The following is a 20,583-nucleotide window of genomic DNA, read 5'->3' on the forward strand; positions in this document are numbered from 1 at the left end:
TACTGTGTACTGAAAACTGTGCTGTGGGGGATATAAATGCTAACAAGAAAAAAAAATTTAGTCTTACTTAAGTAGTTCATACAGCAAGTTTCATAAAAAAGCATTTATAATACAATATGCATTTTTCATATATATATAGCTTAATACAGGAGTAAGAAGTATATTCACTGGTTAACTAGAAGTGCAGGGGGGGAAATAACCATTAGGGAAGGCTGAAATAATTCTCAAAACAGTCGCAATCCACAATGAGAGGAATCAGTACCCCCTAAAAAAAAATCAACAACAAATTACTGAATTGTAAATGGACAAAATTACAGTTTTATAGCTATTTATTTTAATATTATTAGAATATGACCCCATATAAACACCTTAAGTGTCATGTGCACAATAGTTTTATTCCTGATAAAAGAAAATGAGATAGTGTAGCTTAGCGAATGTCAAGAGACCAGAGTTCTCTGGTCCATGTGCTGTTTACTTTCAGGCCTTGGAACTCTGCATAAGCTTCTGCAACTCTCTGAACTCCCGCAATATGGAAAATGAAGCGTTGGATAAAATGACCTCCAAGATACCACCTCCATGAAACTTACAACTCTAAAATATATCTTAATACGTAAAAAACAAGCCATAAAAAAATAAACAGCTTTTTTAAAGGTAAGTCATTTTTCAACTTAGAGGCAGTCTAGAATCTTTAAACTATATAGGGTTACCCTGAGGGTGGTGGAATAAGAAATGTTTTTAAATAAAAACAGAAAGTAAAGTATTATAATCAAGCTATAAATTTTCTCTCAGCTGCCTACTGGGAAACTAGCACCCCAATAACCTACTCAATTCACTTTACTTAAAAGTTATTTCTTCATTATATTCTACTTCCGTCTTTTATGTTAAGGTTGCTGAGGTATTAAGGTGAGGATAAGAAATCCTAGGTGGTTCTGAAATACTATTATTGGGAGACAAACTTGAACTTGGCACAGATTTCTGCCAAAGTGCACCAATTACACTTCAGAGAAAGGTAAGAAATTGTTCAAATTCACAACAGAAAGGAGAGAAATAGGACCATGTTGTTTATTGCTACACAGCTTTTCCTTCCCCTGTGTAAATGTCTACTTTTGCACACAGTTGGTAATTAAAATTTTACAGAACAAGCTTCTACACATGCAACGCTTTCCTGTCTCTAAAGTGTAAATATATTGTGTTTTCGCTTTACCATCAAGAAAATTAAAAAATTAAAAGTATTATCATGTCTTTTTAATATTTGTGTCAAATATCCTTCTAGATTTATTTTTCTTCAATCCTTTCTAGTTGATCAAATTGCTGTTTTCACATTGCCAGTCTGATCACAAAATTGCTACTTTACAGGAGAATATTTTTTGCTGACATAAATTATGGGATCAGAGATACCAATGCAGTTATAAGAAAAGGGTGTGTATGTGTGTGCCTGTGAGAGAGAGAGAGAGATTGTATGTGTGTGAATGTGTGCATCCATCTTTAAGGAAAGGATAAAGAAATGTACATATGAAACAAAATACCACTTTCTAATGTAAGCTCTAGTAAAAGGCCTACATCAGAAACATACTTTCTAGCATTTCTGAAATCAAATACAGTACTGAATTGGAAAACCATTCACTGAGAACATACCATGTAAAAATGAAAAATAGTTATTTTTATCAAGACTGTTCCTTTATAAACCTAAATCTGATTTATCTTTCAATTTATATCTCACTACAATGCATGTACTAACTATACCATCATGATTTCCTTGACTTATGAAAACATTTTAGGAATTTGTATCCTTTCACATATAGTGAGCAATCTGGTTCAGTACCCCCCAGAGATGAAAAACTCATCTCAATTTACAACAGTAAATAAATAATTCAGTTAAAACTGCAAGTGGTACCAATCCAGCAAACTATTGATGGAGAGGTTTGGCCTTCCATAAAGTCAGAACAACATAAAAGTTTTCAATGGGGATTACTTGTTCAGACAAGTTACAAAGATTAGAAAAATACTTAGATTAATTATAAAATAGATAATATTCTCATCTTATGTAAAATAAATATCACGAACATATACAGGGAGAAACAATACCAGTGATATTTAACTTAAAGCATTTTAACCTTTTAACTTTAATATGCTGATATATGAAACAAACATTAAACAAAAAAAGCAGTAATACAAGTCAAAACCTAACCAAAGGCCTCTATCAACCCAAATTTTGAAATTTTCTATGCAAGTCAGACAAAACAAAAAAAAAGGAAAATTAAACCCAGGAAGCAAAAACCAATCAAGTCTGTTCCAACACTGAAGTCAATATCCAAATCACATACAGAACCAAAAAGGGGAAAACACTCAGGTCTACAAATGGATAAGCAGTTCCGATACAATCCAGATCCCGACATTTTCCCACTCAGAAACAAATGCAGTGGAGCTTTTCCTAGGGAAAAAGGAAAAAAGCTCTCCAAATGATTTTTTTTAAGTGACATCTAGAAAGTGTGCCTCTTTCTGTCTCTTTCCCTGGCGCCTCATTGGAGGAAGGAGGGGGTTGTTTTTGTATTCTCCCCCACTGGAGCAAGACACAATCAGATGTTAGCTGGAGGAGAGAAACCACTTTTGACAACAGCAAATAAAAATAAAAAGTGCCCTTCCTCCTCTGACAGGATGGGCACCCACCTCACACACCCCTCCCCACTCCAACCCCTCCTTCACCACCACCCCCAGCACCACCCCCTCCTCACCCCGGAGCTCCACTGCGTATGTGGTTTGGTGCTACTGTTGCCCCGGAGTTAAAGTCAGAGCCAGAGGAAGGCAATGAAGCCCCCACAGACACACTTACCTTTTCTGCCCCCCACTTTTGAGTGCCTTCCCTGGAGCTGTGGAGGATGACACAAAGGGTAATAAAGGGGGGGGGGAGTGGAGGAGGAGGAGGAGGCGAAGGAGGAGGAGAGCTGGGGAAGTGGCTGCTCCTGGGTGTAGTGAGATGTCTCCAGCCAGGGCCAAGCAGCAGCAGCAGTAGCAGCAGCAGCAGCAACAGCAGAGAAGGGTCTGTGTTGCTAAGAGGCTTTTGGTCTCTTTCTCTCCTCTCACGGCCAAAGAGGAGGAGGATGGAGGGGGCTCGGGAGAGAGGCTAGTGGAGGGGTGAGGGGGTAGGAGTCGTGGATGGGGGTTTTCGAAGAAGAAGAAACTCCTTCTCCTTCTCTCTCAGGCTCAATCCCCCTCTCAGGTCTCAGGGCTGGAGGGTGGGGGAAGGAACTCAGCCGCCTTCCCCCCACCCCCCTCAATTCAAGGTTGAAGTGGGATAAAATTAGTGTCCTGTCCCTTTAAAAATAGAAATAAAAGGTGCCCCCCCTCTGCCACTGCCTCTCTCTTCATCATCAGCTGCTGCTGCTGCTGGGGTCTCTCTGCTTGGGGGGGGAGGGGGGTTCGGGTAGAAGAGACGGGAGGCACTCACTGCGCATGTCCCTCTCTGACGGGAGGCTGGTTGGTTGAAGGCAGGAGGAGGGGGAGGGGAGGAAATGAGATGGTTTCCCAGAAGGCTCCGAGGCGATCGCGACCCGGAAGACATTGTAGCAGGGGGTAGAGAGGCGGGGGCGGAGAGTAGGAGGAAGTCGCTACTCTTTAACACCCCCAGTCCCCTCCTCCCTCCTAAGGGAAAGTGGAGGAACGGAAGTGGGCGTGGACGGAGGCTAAAGGAGGTCACGTGTTTGGGCGGGAGAGGGGCGGGAGAGGGGCGGGGTGGGGAGGCGGTGCCTGCGCGGGGCATGCCGGGAGTCGGTGAATTCGTTGGCAGCTGCAGGTGAAGCAGAGCCGAGAACGCTGAGAGAGGAACCTGTGAAGCGATTTCCACCGTCTCCGGAATCCGGCTCTGCCCTGGTAAGAGAGAACTTTTCCATGAGAGGTAACCTGGAGTGGACTAGCCTCAAAACGTAAGCCTTGGGCGCCTGTGGCGAAAGGCGAATCGAAAAGGAGAGGACGGAACGCTTTAGAGACTGGGAATGCGGGAAGGGGGGCAGGCTTGTCTAGGCCAGACAGGCCAGAATCTAGGCGGGCTCCTTCCGTCTCGTGGCTTCCCTCTGAGCCAGCCGGCGGCGAATCCTGGACGAGCGTAGGGAGCGTAGATGAACTCATGAACCTAAATCTGTGGCATGTGGTGGCTACACTCGGTGATGGTGAGAAATGTGATGGTCCAGGTGTAAGAGAGAAATGGGATCTCAGAACCCTCAGCAGATGACTCTGTTAACTGCTTCACCTCACAGTGGGGCACCTGTCCAGGGAGAGAAACAAGCTGTGTGAATTTTGGCAACTTCTGTCATTGGATGTATTGTTTATATTGGGTGTTACTACCATCAGTCCTTATTTCGTTAACCTCACAGAAATTCTGGAGTGGCTTTGAGGATGGAGCAAGCAGGCAGTTTGTTCTTCAGTAGAATTTCCCTCCGTGTCTCGCGTGGTTTCCGCAACAAAATGCCTGTAGCATTTCTCAGAAGGGGGGAATTGTGTAATTCTTGATATTGTGTCTTAGTAATCGTTGATAGAGAAGTGGACATCATCAAACTTTTCCCTTTAGTGTAGATGCGAGATTTTTAAAAAGATGTTTTTAGTTTCTTTGGTTACTAGCCTCAGATTTAGAGCCGTTGGTTTCTCAAATGCTACTGTTTTTGCTGGAAGTAATAGTTCCCTCATGTTAATTCAGAGTGTTTAAAAAAGACGAGTTTTCATTAATAATTGTTTTAAGTAAAATAGCATTGTTTCTTTCTCACATTCTGTCCATAAAATCATAAATAAAACCATTTCAGTGTTTCAGTTATGATTTTTTGTAAACTTTTTTTTAAACCCAAGACTCTGAAATTCCTCATGTTTATTGTGTTTGTATTACTTAGTGATTTCTTTTAGGGTATGCTATCAGGTAAAGTTACTGCTTAGTCTTGTATGTTTTGACACTGAATTTTGTTTATGCATCACTGACTAGTGCTTTTACCACTTTCCGTGTGTGCAATAATCCTGTCAAATGGAATAAAAACTGGACTCTGGTGCCTTAAAGTTTTGTTTCTACTGAAACCAAATATATGACACTTTAGAACAAAAAAGTTATAGCAGAGCCATAAAAGTGCCATAGATAACAAACTTTAAATCGTTTTTTTGCGTCAAAACACTAAATGTGCAAAAGTGTACAAATCATAGTTATAAAATATAATGGTTAGTTCTAATGATTAGTAAACAGAATGTGGAAAAATGCACAAGCCACAGATATACAGTATAATGAATAATTGTGAACACAGTATTCTGTATCAAAATGAAGAATTAGAACATTGCTGTCCCCTTCACTTTTATTTCAAGTATTTTTTAACCACCTTTGTCAGCATTCCTAAACAATATAGATTGGTTTTGCCTTTAAAAAAAAAAATATCCTGTATGTAACTGAATTACATGTTATGTATCATTTTCAGTCAGTCCTGTTAAGTCTAGTTCATGTATTTTCATTGCTGGTAGTAATGTTTATAAGTAAGTATAGTGTAGTAAGTCATTTTGTGAACATACACAATTAATTTAACTAGTCTAGTATTATGGACATTTGGATTGTGGCTAGTTTTTAGCGCTTAGAAATAGTACAACTCTGTGTAATCTTAAGCATGCATTTTATATACGTAGCATGCATTTCTTCAGAATGTAGACTATGCCAAACTTTTTAAAGTGAATATATCAATTTATACTCCCCCCAACAATATATGATAGATCCTTTTTTCTACAGTTTTGAAAACAGTTGGTAGTTTTTGTTTTTGCCAATCTGATGAAGCTAGCTTTTAAATTTGCAGTTCCTGATTGTTAATGGGGTTGAGCAGTTTTTCAAAAATTTATTGGCTGTTTGAGAGTTGAATGTTGTGAGGCCTTATGTTCCTGAAACTGTCTTTACTGTACTCTGTTAGTTTGACTGGGTGTAGAATTCTAAATTGGTAATGTTTCTCTTCAGATTTGAGGAGAAATTCTTAGTCTTTGATAAAAATTTGACTCCTTTCTTATTTTTAATGCTGCATTTCACTTTCTTCTCCCCTATGGAAGCTTCTGCAACCTTTTTGTTTGAAGCTTATAGATTCTTATCTTTGTTTTATACAGTGTTCTGAAACATCACAGTAATGTGAGATAATTCATGAGTCCATAGAAATTTATACACATTTCATGAGTTCTTTCAACCTAGCAACCTGTATCCCTCAGCTCTAAAGTTCGTGATTCATTTTCTGTAATTTCCCTACCTCAGTGTTTCTTGTACCTGCAATTAGACATTATACTGCTGGACCTATTTCCTTTCTCCCATTTTTCATATTTTTCCAGTTTTTTGCTTTACACTTTCTGGGAAATGTACTTGATTTTTCAAACATTGGGACTTTCATTTCTCCTATTGTTTTTTTTTTATTTTCAGTACCATTTTTTGATCTTTGTATTCCCGCCCCCCGCCCCCACGGCATTTATGGATTTAAAGTTTTGTTTTGAGGTTTATTCTCCCTGCGCACTCTGTGTTTTCTAAGTTATTCTTTGTGTTGATGTATTTTAGTCTCACTTTAGAGGCTTTCCTTGGCTCTCTTGTGATCCTTGATTGTGTTCAAATTTTTGTAAGGAACATTGGAAACATTTCATGCCTCTCTTAACTTAGCTAAGGTTTGCTAGCTGTTGATGGTTCTCACTGTGGAAAAATTTGGCTGGGAAACCCAAATATCAATTTCCTTAAAGTTCCTTTAGGTATTTGGAAGTTTTTTTTCTCTTGGGCTAGTAAGAGTCCAACAAGAAGGATTGTCTAATTTTCTGCCTTAGAGTCAGTGGTTCTTAGCTGTTTCAATATGATCTCCCCAAGACATTTGTCAGTGTCTCAGAGACATATTTGGTTATCAGAAATGGGTTGCTACAGAAAACCACTGGATAGATGCTGCAGGTGCTGTTGAACATCCTACAGTGCATAGGGAAGCCATTCACAACGGAGAAATTACCCAGTTCTAAAGGTCAGTATTGCCTCTTGCTCCTGGTATAAGGTATCAAGGTATAAGCCTGATTTCCAGTGCTCTGAGAACCAGGTGAAAACAGAGCTCAGGAATCTCAACATTCTTTTTTTATTTTTTTAATTCTTTGATACTCTCACCCTCTACTGTGCTTGCTGTCTCTTAGTGTAGGATCTTTCTGTATTATCCTCTCTGGAACCACTTGTCTTCTGATGGAGTGGAAAGGGATTCTGCTTAATTTTGATCATTTTAGCACTGCAGGCCTTTTGGAGATGGTTTTGTCAATGAATTTTAACCCAAACTAAAATACTGGCTATGTTATGTGTTTATCTTATTTGAACAGGATTGGCTGATGAGTCTAGATAGCCTTGTACATTGTACTAATGCTTTAATGGGAAAATAAGATATGAGTTGAACATTATAAACTAGGAGGTGGATGAAACTTGGTATAGATAGTTGGCTTCCCTGGTAAAGAATATAAAGATGGTAAAGAATCTGCCTACAGTACAGGTGACCCAGGTTCAATCCCTAGGTCGGGAAGATCCCCTGAAGAAGTGAATGGCTACCCACTCCAATGTTCTTGCCTGGAGAATTCCATGGGCAGAGGAACCTGAAAGACTACAGTCCATGGGATCGCAAAGAGTCAGACATGAGTAAGCAACTAACACTTACACTCTCACGTTCCTCATTCTTTTACTTAAATTTGTTTTCCCCTTATCACTCCTAGTGTGGCTTAGTTATCTTCACACAAGCATGTGCTGAGATCGCTAATTTTTTCTAATATTTTCCCCTTAATCTCACATAGTTCTCTTTCTTTCTCTTCACCTCCAATAAAGTCTTTGTTTTTTGTATTTTATACTGCTTCTTTGATGAATAATGGAATTGAGATTACTATGACGTTTTGTGTAATGAAGTATGAAGATTGAAGTCAGATTTGACAAGATTAAAATTCTAAGTGTGTTAGTTTTCTTTGGACACTCATGCACGTTTTCAGTTTTCCTTAATCTTTCCACAGTGTATAAAAATAAACACTTTTTATATGGATGACCCAGAAATGTCAACTTATACTGCTCTTTTAAAATAATCACTTCTCCTAATAGTTCCATATATATCTATATCAACTTAGTTTATAATGAATAAATACCTAAAATATTTTCTCTAAAACCTGTTGGTTTGTATTATGTCCAGCTGTGTTATAGCAGCACTTTGATGCAATGTCTGATGGCATAATGTATTTAAAAAATTATGTTGAAATAATTATCTGTGACATACTTTTTAAAAGTTAAAATTTTGTTGTTATAGTTACTACTGATTACTTTATTCTCAAATCATAAGATACATTAAGTATGCAACATGATTATTTTTTAAGTTCCCCCAAATTAATATAAATTCAGTGTAAAAGTAAAAACTGAAATTCACCTATAATCTCTACACTCATAAATAATTCTGTTAAGATGTTGATATATGTTATTTCAGTATTTTTTTGCCTGTTTCTGTACATTTTTTAACAAAACTGGATTATAGTTTTGTTGTATACTTTTAAAAGAAATAATATTTAGCTAGCATCTTTCCATTGTATTACATACTTGTATAAAATATTATGATACTTATTTGCTTTATATTACAGAAATCTGCCAGCCTCTGGGAGCTGTGTTCTTGTATAATGCCTTGATCAGTGTTACTTCTCTTTAAAATAAAATATTAAAAAATTTCACTTTCCCTATATAAATGCTCTTCCAGCATCTGATTTTTAAAAACAACAGCAAACAGATGAATTAATCTTAAAGTAGCTTTAGAGTAGCTAGCATTTCCCTTGAATTAGCGTTCATTGTTTTGCAGATATTCCTGTAGGGTAACAATCTGCTAAAGCAGATTTTGCCTGTACATTTTTTTTTCTTCATTTTATAGATTTTATAGATTATCTGTCTTACTGACTTAGACTGCCTTTGTTCTTACATTTCATTTTCACATATCTTTTATAAGATTTTATTCCCACCTGATATTTTCACAGATTTTGACTTTGAGTGTGCCTTTTTTTCTTTCTTTTAAATTTTTTAACGAATATGGGGGTTTTGATTTGTTTTCCAGAAAAACTGAGTATAGAGTACAGTGAATTGCTATATAGCCAAACTCACCCAGCTCATCTTACTATAACCTAGTTTCCTTTATTATTAATATCTTACCTTAGTGTGGTACATTTGTTGCAATTGATGAACCAGTATTGATGTATAATTATTAATCAAAGTTTATAGCTTACATTAAGGTTCCCTCTTTGAATTTAACATTATGGGTTCTGACAAATGTGTAATGACATATATCTGCCCTGACGGTATCATACAGAATAGTTTAACTTCTCTAAAAGTCCCTTGTGTTCTGTTCTCCCATTCATGCCTTGAACTCTTGGCAACTAATGATTTTTTCATGATCTCCCTAGTTTTGCTTTTTCAAAATTGTCATATAGTTGGAATCATACAGTGTCTACCTTTTTCAGATTGGCTTTTTCCCTTGGCAATATGCCTCCCAAGTCTTTTCCATTTCTTTTCATGACTTGATAGCTCAGTTCATTTTAGCACTGAATATTTCATCTGATGGATGTATCACAATTTGTTTATCCATATACCCACTGAAGGACATTTTGGTCTTCCAGATTTTGGCATTTATGACAGAAGTTGTCATAAACATTCAGATGCAAGTCTGTATGTGGACAAAAGTTTTTAATTCACCTGGGTAAAATAACAATGTTCCTGATTGTTAGATTATGTGATAAGTACATTTAGTTTTGTAAGAAACTTCCAAACTGCCTACCAAAGTGAGTGTACGTACCATTTTGCACTCCAGTCAGCAGTAAATCAGAATTCTAATTACTTCATGTCATCCTAGCATTGGAAAAGGCAATGGCACCCCCACTCCAGTACTCTTGCCTGGAAAATCCCATGGGCGGAGGAGCCTGGTAGGCTGCAGACCATGGGGTCGCTAAGAGTCGGACACAACTGAGCGACTTCACTTTCACGCATTGGAGAAGGAAATGGCAACCCACTCCAGTGTTCTTGCCTGGAGAATCCCAGGGACGACGGAGCTTGGTGGGCTGCCGTCTATGGGGTCACACAGAGTTGGACATGACTGAAGCGACTTAGCAGCAGCAGCATCCTAGCATTTGATCCAAACAATCCATTGTTTTGGATTTAGTCACTTAATTTGTTTGTTGGCTGTGCTTTCTCTAATTGTGGCATGCAGGTACTACTCTTCATTGTGGTGTATGGACTTCTCATTGCAGTGGCTTCTATTGTTGTGGATCACAGGCTCTAGGCGTGTGAACTCAAGGGTACCTGAGCTTTAGTAGTTGCAGTACACAGGCTCAGTAGTTGTGGGCCACAAGCCTAGTTGCTCCAAGACGTGGAATTTTCCCAGACCGGGAATCAGTGTCCTCAACATTAGTAGGCAGATTTTTATCCACTTCACCAATGGGAAGTTCTGGATTTAATCATTCTTACAGGTATAGATTGTCGTTTTGATCCCCAGTGATAAATGATATTTCTAGAAATATACACAGGAGTCACATCTCTGGATCATACAGTAACTTTATTTTTACTTTTTTAAGGACTCTACATACTGTTCTCCATGCTGGCTGTGGAACTTACGTTCCACACAAACAATGTAAGGGGATTCCCTTTTCTACACACCATTTCCAACATTTATTGCTTGTAGACTGTTGTTGATAGCCATTCTGACCTATGTGAGGTGATAACTCGTTTTCTGTCACTCAGGTGTGTCTAACTCTGCAACCCCATGGACTGCAGCATGCCAGGATTCCAAGTCCTTCACCATCTTCCGAACTCGTGTCCATTGAGTTGGTGATGCCATTCTTCATCATCTCATCTCTGTTGTCTTCTTCTCCTCCTCCCTTCAATCTTTCCCAGCATCAGGGTCTTTTCCAGTGAGTCAGCTCTTTGCATCAGGTGGCCAGATATTGGAGCTTCAGGATCAGTTCTTCCAGTGAATAATAAGGGTTGATTTTCTTCAGGATTGATTGGTTTGACCTCTTTGCTGTTCAAGGGAGTCTTCTCCAGCACCACGGTTCGAGGGCATCAGTTCTTCCGTGTTCCACCTTTTTTATTGTCCAGCTCTCACATCTGTACATGACTACTGGAAAAACTATAGCTTTGACGGAATGGACCTTTGTCTGGAAAGTCATGTCTCTGCTTTTTAATATGCTGTCTAGGTTTGTCATTGCCTTTCTTCCAAGGAGCAAGTGTCTTTTAATTTCATGGCTGCACTCACCATCCTCAGTGATTTTGGAGCCCAAGAAAATAAAACCCTTCACTGTTTCCATTGTTTCTCCGTTTATTTGCCATGAAGTGATGGGACCTGATGCCATGATCTCATTTTTTGAATGTTGAGTTTTAAGCCAGCTTTTTCACTCTCCTCTTTCACCTTCATCAAGAGGCTCTTTAATTCCCCTTCACTTTCTGTCATAAAGATGGTGTCATCTGCATATCTGAGGTTACTGATATTTCTCCCCACAGTCTTGATTCCAGCTTGTGCTACATCCAGCCTGGCATTTCACATGATGTACTCTGCATAGAAGTTAAATAAGCAGAGTGACAATGTAAAGCCGGGACATACTTCTTTCTCAGTTTGGAACCAGTCTGTTATTCCGTATCTGGTTCTAACTGTTGGCTGTTTGACCTACATGCAGGTTTCTCAGGAGGTAGATCAGGTGGTCTGTTTTTCCCATCTCTTGAAGAATTTTCCACAGTTTGTTGTGATCTACACATTCAAAGGCTTTAGCATAGTCAATGAAGCAGAAGTAGATGTTTTTCTGGAATTCTATAGCTTTTCTATGATCCAATGAATGTTGGCATTTTGGTCTCTGGTTCCTCTACCTTTTCAAAATCCAGCTTGTACATCTGGAAGTTCTCATTCACGTAGTATTAAAACCTAGCTTGAAGGAGTATTAGCATTAGTTTGCTAGCATGTGAAATGAGTGCACTTGTGCAGTAATTTGAACACTCTTTTAACATTGCCCTTCTTTGTGATCAGAATGAAAACTGACATTTTCCAGTCCTGTGGCCACTGCTGAGTTTTCCAAATTTGCTGGTATAATGAGTGCTTTAACAGTCTCATCTTTCAGGATTTGAAATAGCTCAACCATCACCTCCACTAGCTTTGTTCATGGTTATGCTTCCTAAGGCCACTTGAACTTCACACTCCAGGATGTCTGGCTCTAGGTGAGTGATCACACCATTGTGGTTATCTGGGTCATTAAGATCTTTTTTGTATAGTTCTTCTGTGTACTCTTGCCACCTCTTCTTAATATCTTCTGCTTCTGTTAGGTCCATATTGTTTCTGTCCTTTATTGTGCAGAAGTCTCTGCATAAAGTAATAGCTTATAAACTGTAGTTTTGAATTTTATTTCTCTAACGGTTGACTGGGTTGAGCATTTTTTCGTGTGCCTGTTGGAGATCTGTGTACCTATTTTGGAGAAACGTCTCTTTAGGTCTTCTGCCTATTTTTTGACTGGGTTTTTGTTTATTTGTTTGTTTTGTGCTATATATTTTGGAAGTTAATCCGTTGTCAGTTCCATCATTTGCAAATATATTTTCCTAGTCCACTTGTCCTTTAATTTTGTTTATGACTTCCTTTGATGTACAAAAGCTTTTAAGTTTCATTAGGTATCATTTGCTTTTTTTTTTTTCTTCTCTTGTTTCCATTGCTCTGAAAGTGAAAGTGAAGTCCCTCAGTTGTGTCTGTGTCTCTTCTAGACCCCATGGACTGTAGCCTACCAGGCTCCTCCGCCCATGGGATTTTCCAGGCAAGAATACTGCAGTGGGTTGCCATTTCCTTCACCAGGGGATCGTCCCAACCCAGGGAGCGAACCTGGGTCTCCCACATTGTAGGCAGACGCTTTACCATCTGAGCCACTCTAGGAGATCCAAAAAATACTGTTGCTAATTTTATGTCAGAGACTGTTCTGCGTATGTTTTCCTCTTTAACCCATTTTGAACTTATTTCGTATATGATTTTAGAAAATGTTCTAATTTAATTCTTCTGCATGTAGCTGTCTAGCTTTCCCACTTCCAATTGCTGAAGAGACTTTCTCCAGTATATATTCTTGCCTCCTTTGTCATAGATTAATTCATCAGGCTAATGCCCAGAGGTGTGGGCATTTATTTCTGGACTTTCTATCCTGCTCCATTTACCTGTGTGTCTCTCTTTGTGCTAGTACAGTACTGTTTTCACTACTGTATTTTTGTAACATAGTCTGTAGTCAAGGAGCATGATTCCTCTAAGTATTCTTTCTTAAGATTGTTTTTGCTCTTTAGGGTCTTTTATTTTTCCATGCGATGCTTAAAATTGTTTATTCTAGTTCTGTGAAAAATACCATTGGTAATTTAATAGGGATTTAATTGAATCTGTAAAATGCCTTGGGAGTATGGTCATTTTAATAGTATTGATTCTTCCAATTCAAGAACATGTTATATCTTTCCATCTTTATGGGTCATCTTCAGTTTATTTCATCAGTCTTATAGTTTTTGTAGTACAAGTTTTTTGCCTCTTTAGTTAGGTTTATTCCCAGGTATTTTATTGTTTTTGATGTGATGGGAAATGGAATTGTTTCCATTTTAGTGGCGTAAAATTGGTTGTAGTAGTAGTCTCTTATGATCTTTTATATTTTTGTTGTGTCGGTTGTAACTTGTCTGTTTTCATTCCTGACTTTATTAATTTGGGTCTTCTTTTTCTTGATGAGTCTGGCTAAAAGTTTATTTTATCTTCTCAAAGAACCAGCTTTTAGTTTTCATTTTTATTTATTTTTTAAAATTAGAAGATAAAAAATTACTTTACATCATTGTGATGGTGTTTGTCATATGAATCACCATTAGGTCTATGTATGTCCTCACCCTCTTGAAACCCCCTCCTACCTCCTTTTCCATCCCACCCCTCTGTCTTGTCACAGAGCATTGGTTTTGTGATCCCAGCATCATACACTGAACTTCCATTAGCTATCTGTTTTACATATGTATGTGTTTCAATGTTATTCTCTCAAATCATCCCACTCACTCATTCCCCCACTGTGTCTAAAATGTCTGTGTGTCCTTTGATGCCCTGCAAGTAGGATTATCAATGCTGTCTTTGTAGATTGCATATATATGCATTAATACATGACATTGTCTTTCTGACTTACTTCACTTTGTATAATAGGGTCTATGTTCATTCACCTCATTAGAACTGACTCAAATGCATATCTTTTCTTTGCTGAGTAATATTCCATTTTGTATATGTATCACAACTTCCTTATCTATTCTGTTGATGGACATCTAAGTTACTTCCATGTCCTGGCTATTGTAAATAGTGCTGCAATGAACATTAGGGTACATGTAGTTAAATATTCCCAAATATGTCAGTTACCAGTGTCATATGTCCCCAGGGTGAGCTGCAGCCTCTTGCTGTCTCTGGAGGAGACTCTGAGATCATTAAGTAGGTCTGACCCTGGCTTTGTCAAGTTACTGTTTTTGTGCTGGATCCCAGTGTGCATGGTTTTTTGTATTCACCTTTCAAGAATTTCTCCCAGCCCTGTGGGGCTTGTGCAATTAAACCTGCTTGCCTTCAAAGCCAAACGCTCTCCAGGCTCATTTTCCTGGTGCTGGACCCCTGGGCTTGGGAGCCGACATGGAACTCAACTCTCATGCCTATGGTAGAACCTGTGCAATATAATTATTCTCCATTTTGTGGGTCACCTACCTGGGGGAAATGTGATTTGATTATATCACAAGTCTGCCTTTCTACCCATCTTGTGGCTCCTTCTTTATGTCTTTAGTTGTAGAAGGTCTTTTTTGGCAGGTTCCAGTCTTTTTCGTATATGATTGTTCCTGCGGTTAGTATGATTTTGGTGTTCTCATGAGAGGAGGTAAGCTCAGGATCTTTGTACTCTGCCATCTTGGCCACTCTCTCCTCCAAGTTCTTTGACGTTCAAGATGGCATTTGGAAATGGCACTGCTTTTAAGACCTGTGGTGAACAGAATGCCATCAAGGCTTTCACTGCAGAGCTTGGATAGCAGACTGGACTTGCCATAGCCTATGAAGCCTGTGTAGACCAGGTCATCCCCTGGGTATGCAGGCACTAGTCCCTTGCAGCAGAATGCTCTAAAACAGAATACTATCTACGTATGGAAATGCCTCAGTTATCTGGAGATCAGACATTTGGCTGTCTAAGGCATCTGGAATGACTTTGAACTCAGACACACAAAAAGCGTTGTCATATAAGGTTTTGACTTTTCTTTCGTGACCTTTAAACTCTGTATTGTTATTTTTTTAAGCTCTCTTTTTATTATTCATTTCTAGTTTATTTCCATCATGGTATTAGAATATACTTTAACATAATTTCTATTCTTATAAGTTTTAGTTGTGTTTATGGCCCAGATTTGGAGAATGGAATGGCAACCCACTCCAGTATTCTTGCCTGGAGAATCCCATGGACAGAGCAGCCTGGCAGGCTACAGTCCATGGGGTTGCACAGAGTCGGACACGACTGAATGACCAGCACACATGGCCCAGAATACAGTCTGTCTTGGTGAATGTGATGTGTGAACTTCAGAAGAATATGTATTGTCTTATTGGGGAGTTAATTACTTTATCAGTAGTAATGTGTCTTTATTCCTGGTGCTGCTGCTTGCTTAATCTAAATTTAATATAGTTACTTAAACTCTTTTTGGATTATTGTATGTCTTCCATTTTTGTACTTTGTGTCATTATTAAAGGTGATTTTTTTATAGAGAACATAAGGTTGTTGCTTGTTTTTTTTTACCTACTATTTTAATTGGTCTATTTATTTAGATCACTGACATATAAAGTCATTACTGATAGAGTAAATGCCTTCTTTGGTTTTAACCAGGCATTTTGCATTCAGGTTCTTTTCCTCTTTCAAGCTATAAATTATACTTTTTAAAAACTTCTTTCAGTGGTTGCTGTAGTATTTGCAGTATAGATTTATAAGCAATCCAGGTCCACTTTCAAATAAAACTATACCTATACTGTTTAATAGACAGTATGTGTCATTTAACAGAATGCTTCCAATTCATCACTTCTGTCCTTTATAACATTCTTTATCTAATCATTACTACATTTTCAGCATATCAATTGTACCATTTTTTCCTGTGCCACTGTTTTCATTTCTGTTATTAAGTTTTGATTCATTCTTTGGTTACATTGCCTCTCAGCTCCCTTCCTCCACCCTCCAACATAACACACATTAAGCTCTTTAGGTGAGCCAAGAAGACTACAAGGGGCTGCTGCTGCTGCTAAGTCGCTTCAGTTACCTCCGACTCTGTGCGACCCCATAGACAGCAACCCACCAGGCTCCCCCATCCCTGGGATTCTCCAGGCAAGAATACTGAAGTGGGTTGCCATTTCCTTCTCCAATGCATGAAAGTGAAAAAGGAAAGTGAAGTCGCTCAGTTGTGTCCGACTAGTAGCAACCCCATGGTCTGCAGCCTACCAGGCTCTTCCATCCATGGGATTTTCCAGGCAAGAGGACTAGGACTGGAATGGGGTGCCATTGCCTTCTCTAGAATTCTATATTTTTTCCCCTCAGGTCATTAAGGCGCTGGTAAATAGTTTCGTATTGGGGCAAGCCCTGTTAAAGAGGACAGAATGCTCTTGAATGTATTTCAGTGTTGGTACTTTTCCCTTACACCTTTTGAAGCAAAAGGAGATTTTTCCCTGGTCTTCTCTGAGAACCTAGCAATGTTCTTGGAGATAAAATTAAGTAAAGTTTGGAGACCTCCCTAAGAATGGGTCCTCTGGGAGTTTTTAACTTAAACTACATTGAGTCTCCAGCAGTTTGTCAATTACATTTTAGGTTTTCATACCTTGGGTCTGGCTTCAGTGTAATTTATGTTTCCTAGCTTCTGCTCCAGTAAGCCGTCAGCCTCTGTATCTGCACATATGTCGCTAATTTTGAAGGAAACAGTTTGTCTTATGGCCTTATTCTCCTATGGATGGATCGACAGCGAGTTGTTGTTTTTTACTTTGTTCAGCTTTTTTCTTGTAAGGACAAGAGTATCAACCTCCAAGCTTCTTCCATCTAGACAGAGAGGCTTGATCATTTTTAAACAAAAAATTGCATGTTGTTGTTGCTGTTTCTTAAAGCAAATTCATCAGGACTATAGTTGAAGAGCAGTTGTGTCTCATTGTGTTTCTATTGTGGGGAAAAAAACACAAAACTAATTTTCTACTGTTGGATATTTTATTGTTCATAGCCAGAGCTACATTAAACGTCATTTTAGTTAAGTATTTGTGATGTTCAAGCCGGTTCTAGAAAAGACAGAGGAACCAGAGATCAAATTGCCAACATCTGCTGGATCATGGAAAAAGCAAGAGAGTTCCAGAAAAACATCTATTTCTGCTTTATTGACTATGCCAAAGCCTTTGACTGCATGGATCACAAGAAACTGGAAAATTCTGAAAGAGATGGGAATACCAGACCATCTGACCTGCCTCTTGAGAAACCTATATGCAGGTCGGGAAGCAACAGTTAGAACTGGGCATGGAACAATAGACTGGTTCCAAATAGGAAAAGGAGTATGTCAAGGCTGTATATTGTCACCCTGCTTATTTAACTTCTATGCAGAGTACATCATGAGAAACGCTGGGCTGGAAGAAGCACAAGCTGGAATCAAGACTGCTGGGAGAAATATCAATAACCTCAGACATGCAGATGACACGACCCTTATGGCAGAAAGTGAAGAGGAACTAAAAAGCCTCTTGATGAAAGTGAAAGAGGAGAGTGAAAAAGCTGGCTTAAAGCTCAACATTTAGAAAACGAAGATCATGGCATCCAGTCCCATCACTTCATGGGAAATAGATGGGGAAACAGTGGAAACAGTGTCAGACTTTATTTCTTTGAGCTCCAAAATCACTGCAGACGGTGATTGCAGCCATGAAATTAAAAGACACTTACTCCTTGGAAGAAAAGTGATGACCAACCTAGATAGCATATTCAAAAGCAGAGACATTTGCTAACAAAGGTCCGTTTAGTCAAGGTAATGGTTTTTCCAGTGGTCATGTATGGATGTGAAAGTTGGACTGTGAAGAAAGCTGAGCACCGAAGAATTGATGCTTTTGAACTGTGGTGTTGGAGAAGACTCCTGAGAGTCCCTTGGACTGCGAGGAGACCCAACCAATCCATTCTAAAGGAGATCAGTCCTGGGTATTCTTTGGAAGGACTGATGCTGAGGCTGAAACTCCAATACTTTGGCCACCTCATGTGAAGAGTTGACTCATTGGAAAAGACCCTGATGCTGGGAGGGATTTGGGGCAGGAGAAGAAGGGGACAACAGAAGATGAGATGGCTGGGTGGCATCACCAACTCGATGGACGTGAGTTTGAGTGAACTCCGGGAGTTGGTGATGGACAGGGAGGCCTGGCGTGCTGCAATTCATGGGGTCGCAAAGAGTCAGATACAACTGAGTGACTGAACTGAACTGTGCATATCTGTAATTATTTCTTTTGAGTAGATTCTTAAAGTGGAATTGCTGAACAGAAAACAGTGAAATTGTGACTTCTAGTAATGTGTGTTTGTGACATTATTGTGTGTTGGTTCCATTAACCACAATGTCACCAACCCTAAGTATTTGTCTCAACTGAAATGAAACACTTTTGTGTCCCCCAAATAATATCTCATTTAATCTTTTTTATTTAGTTTTAAGAAAGAGCTGCATTTTAAAGATATTTTATTTCTCTAAGTTATTTTTTACTAATATTAGAGTAATACTTAATAATTTTAATAAGTGGAATGTTAAACAATGAAACTTTACAGTTTACTACCATAATATTGTTATAATATATTCCATTCGTTAATCACTGAAACAAGAGCTACTTACAGATGCTTAATTATACAATAAACTCTGATTAACAAATTTGTACATTTCTATCAGTAAACATACATAATTTAACAAAGTAAATGATCGTTTTGTTCCAGTGGTTAAATTGATAGTGTGGTTACTTAAATTGAGCGTTTTCACTTTAAAGAAATCTTACAGTCTAACTTTTATTGGAAAGAGTGGTAATATTTAAACTCATATATAGGAACCACTTAAACTTGGGTTAGTGAGTTTTTGTTGTTTCTTGTTTTCTCTAGAAAGCTATTAAATATTGGTAGTGATAGTAGTGAATATATTGGGCTTCCATGGTGGCACAATGGGAAAGAATCTGCCTGCCAATGCAGGAAATACAAGTTTGAACCCTAGGTTGGGAACATCCCCTGGAGAAGGAAATGACAACCCACTCCAGCAGTTTTGCCTGGGAAATCCTGTGAACAGAGAGTCCTGATGGGCTACAGTCCATGGGATCACAAAAGAGTTGGACACAACTTTGCAAATAACAACAGTGAACATATTGTTCATAATTTTATTTGCAAAACTGTTTATACTGGATTTTTGGTATCTATCCTATGTCAGATTAAAGAACCAGGTTTCTAGCATTTTCAAAGATGCTCTTGATTACATATTTGCTAATAAATATTTGAGTCAGAGTCTTTGTTTCTCTCTATGGTTTTTGTGTGAGCTTTGTCTTTGGAAGTTTTTTATGCTTTGTCTGGTTTTGTCTCTCCCTTTTTGGGCTTGATTTATTTGCCCAAGTGGCTCATAAAATTCAGAGAAACGTTTTACTTACTAAATAACCAGTTTTTTATGAAAGGATGTAGCTGAGGAACAATCGTTTGGAAAAGATACATATAGCAGGGTATGAGGAAGTGGAAGTGGAACTCTGACACCATCTCAGAGTGGCCGCTACACTTCTCAAGTGTTCACATGTTCACCAACCCAGAAGTTCTTTAAAACCAGTATGTTTGGGGATTTTCATGGAGGAGGCTTCATTACATAGGCATGATGAACCATTAACTCCATTTCTCACAATGAATCATTAACGCCTTTCTCCCTACTCCAGAGGGAGGCATGGCCAAAAATTCCAAGCTTCTAATCATGAATTGGTCTTCCTGCTGACTAGCCCTCATGCAGGACACATGCAGGAGCCCATTGAGTCATCTCATTAGAACAAAAGATACTCTTATTACCCAGGAAATCACTGGAGTTTTAGGATCCGCGTGTTAATAACTGGTTTCAGTAACCAAATATTAAAGCAAAAAAATCCTCCTGGTGCTCTCATCACTTAGAAAATTGCAAGGGTTTCTGAAGCTCTGTGCGAGAGACCAGTGATAAAGACTAAATTGTATCTCACAAATATTGTAAGCTTTTCTCTGTTTTACCTTGGTCATATCCTCTAGATTTGGGGGCATTTTTGTTGTTTTGTCTTTCTTTCTTTTTTTTGAAGAGGAAGTTTACAGTATTCATGACTGATTCTTGGTATCAGCAACTGGATTATCATTACTTTTATGTTTTTAATAAATTCTGAAGGAGAGGGGTATTACTTATTTGTTGCTATGTAGCAAACTACTCTAAAATAGTTACAGTCAGTAATTGCTTAAAAAAATATTTATTTTCCCACATGGTTTCTGTGGATCAGGAATTCAGGAACAGCTTAGATAGATGCTTGTGGCTCTTGGTGTCTCATGGGTTATAATTAAGATGTTAGCTGTAGTTGCAGTCAT

General features: G+C 38.6%; 2 protein-coding genes across 74 annotated transcripts in view; one reads left to right on the forward strand and one right to left on the reverse strand.

Annotated features, from left to right (window-relative positions):
- The window catches only part of MBD5 (methyl-CpG binding domain protein 5), a 479,551-nt gene extending 476,070 nt beyond the window's left edge, over nt 1–3,481 (reverse strand). For 31 of the 45 annotated variants that reach the window (XR_009599347.1, XR_009599348.1, XM_060410034.1 and 28 more), the window contains exon 1: nt 2,831–3,481. The gene's annotated coding sequence lies outside the window, so the exon portion shown is untranslated. The remainder of the gene's footprint in view (nt 1–2,830) is intronic. The other 14 variants (XM_060410010.1, XM_060410028.1, XM_060410008.1 and 11 more) reach the window with 2 other exon arrangements.
- Nucleotides 3,482–3,760: 279 nt separating this feature from the next.
- ORC4 (origin recognition complex subunit 4) overlaps nt 3,761–20,583 on the forward strand; it is a 95,809-nt gene continuing 78,986 nt past the window's right edge. For 18 of the 29 annotated variants that reach the window (XR_009599349.1, XR_009599350.1, XR_009599352.1 and 15 more), the window contains exon 1: nt 3,761–3,867. Coding sequence is in view for 6 of the 29 variants with exons in the window: in XM_060410036.1 (XP_060266019.1) it covers nt 7,539–7,633 (95 nt within the window). In the remaining 23 variants the exon portion in view is untranslated. Of the gene's footprint in view, nt 3,868–7,512; nt 7,634–20,583 lie in introns of all 29 variants that reach the window. The other 11 variants (XR_009599353.1, XR_009599355.1, XR_009599356.1 and 8 more) reach the window with 2 other exon arrangements.

The sequence above is a fragment of the Ovis aries genome, chromosome 2 (assembly GCF_016772045.2).
Source record: "Ovis aries strain OAR_USU_Benz2616 breed Rambouillet chromosome 2, ARS-UI_Ramb_v3.0, whole genome shotgun sequence".
Lineage (NCBI taxonomy): Eukaryota > Metazoa > Chordata > Mammalia > Artiodactyla > Bovidae > Ovis > Ovis aries.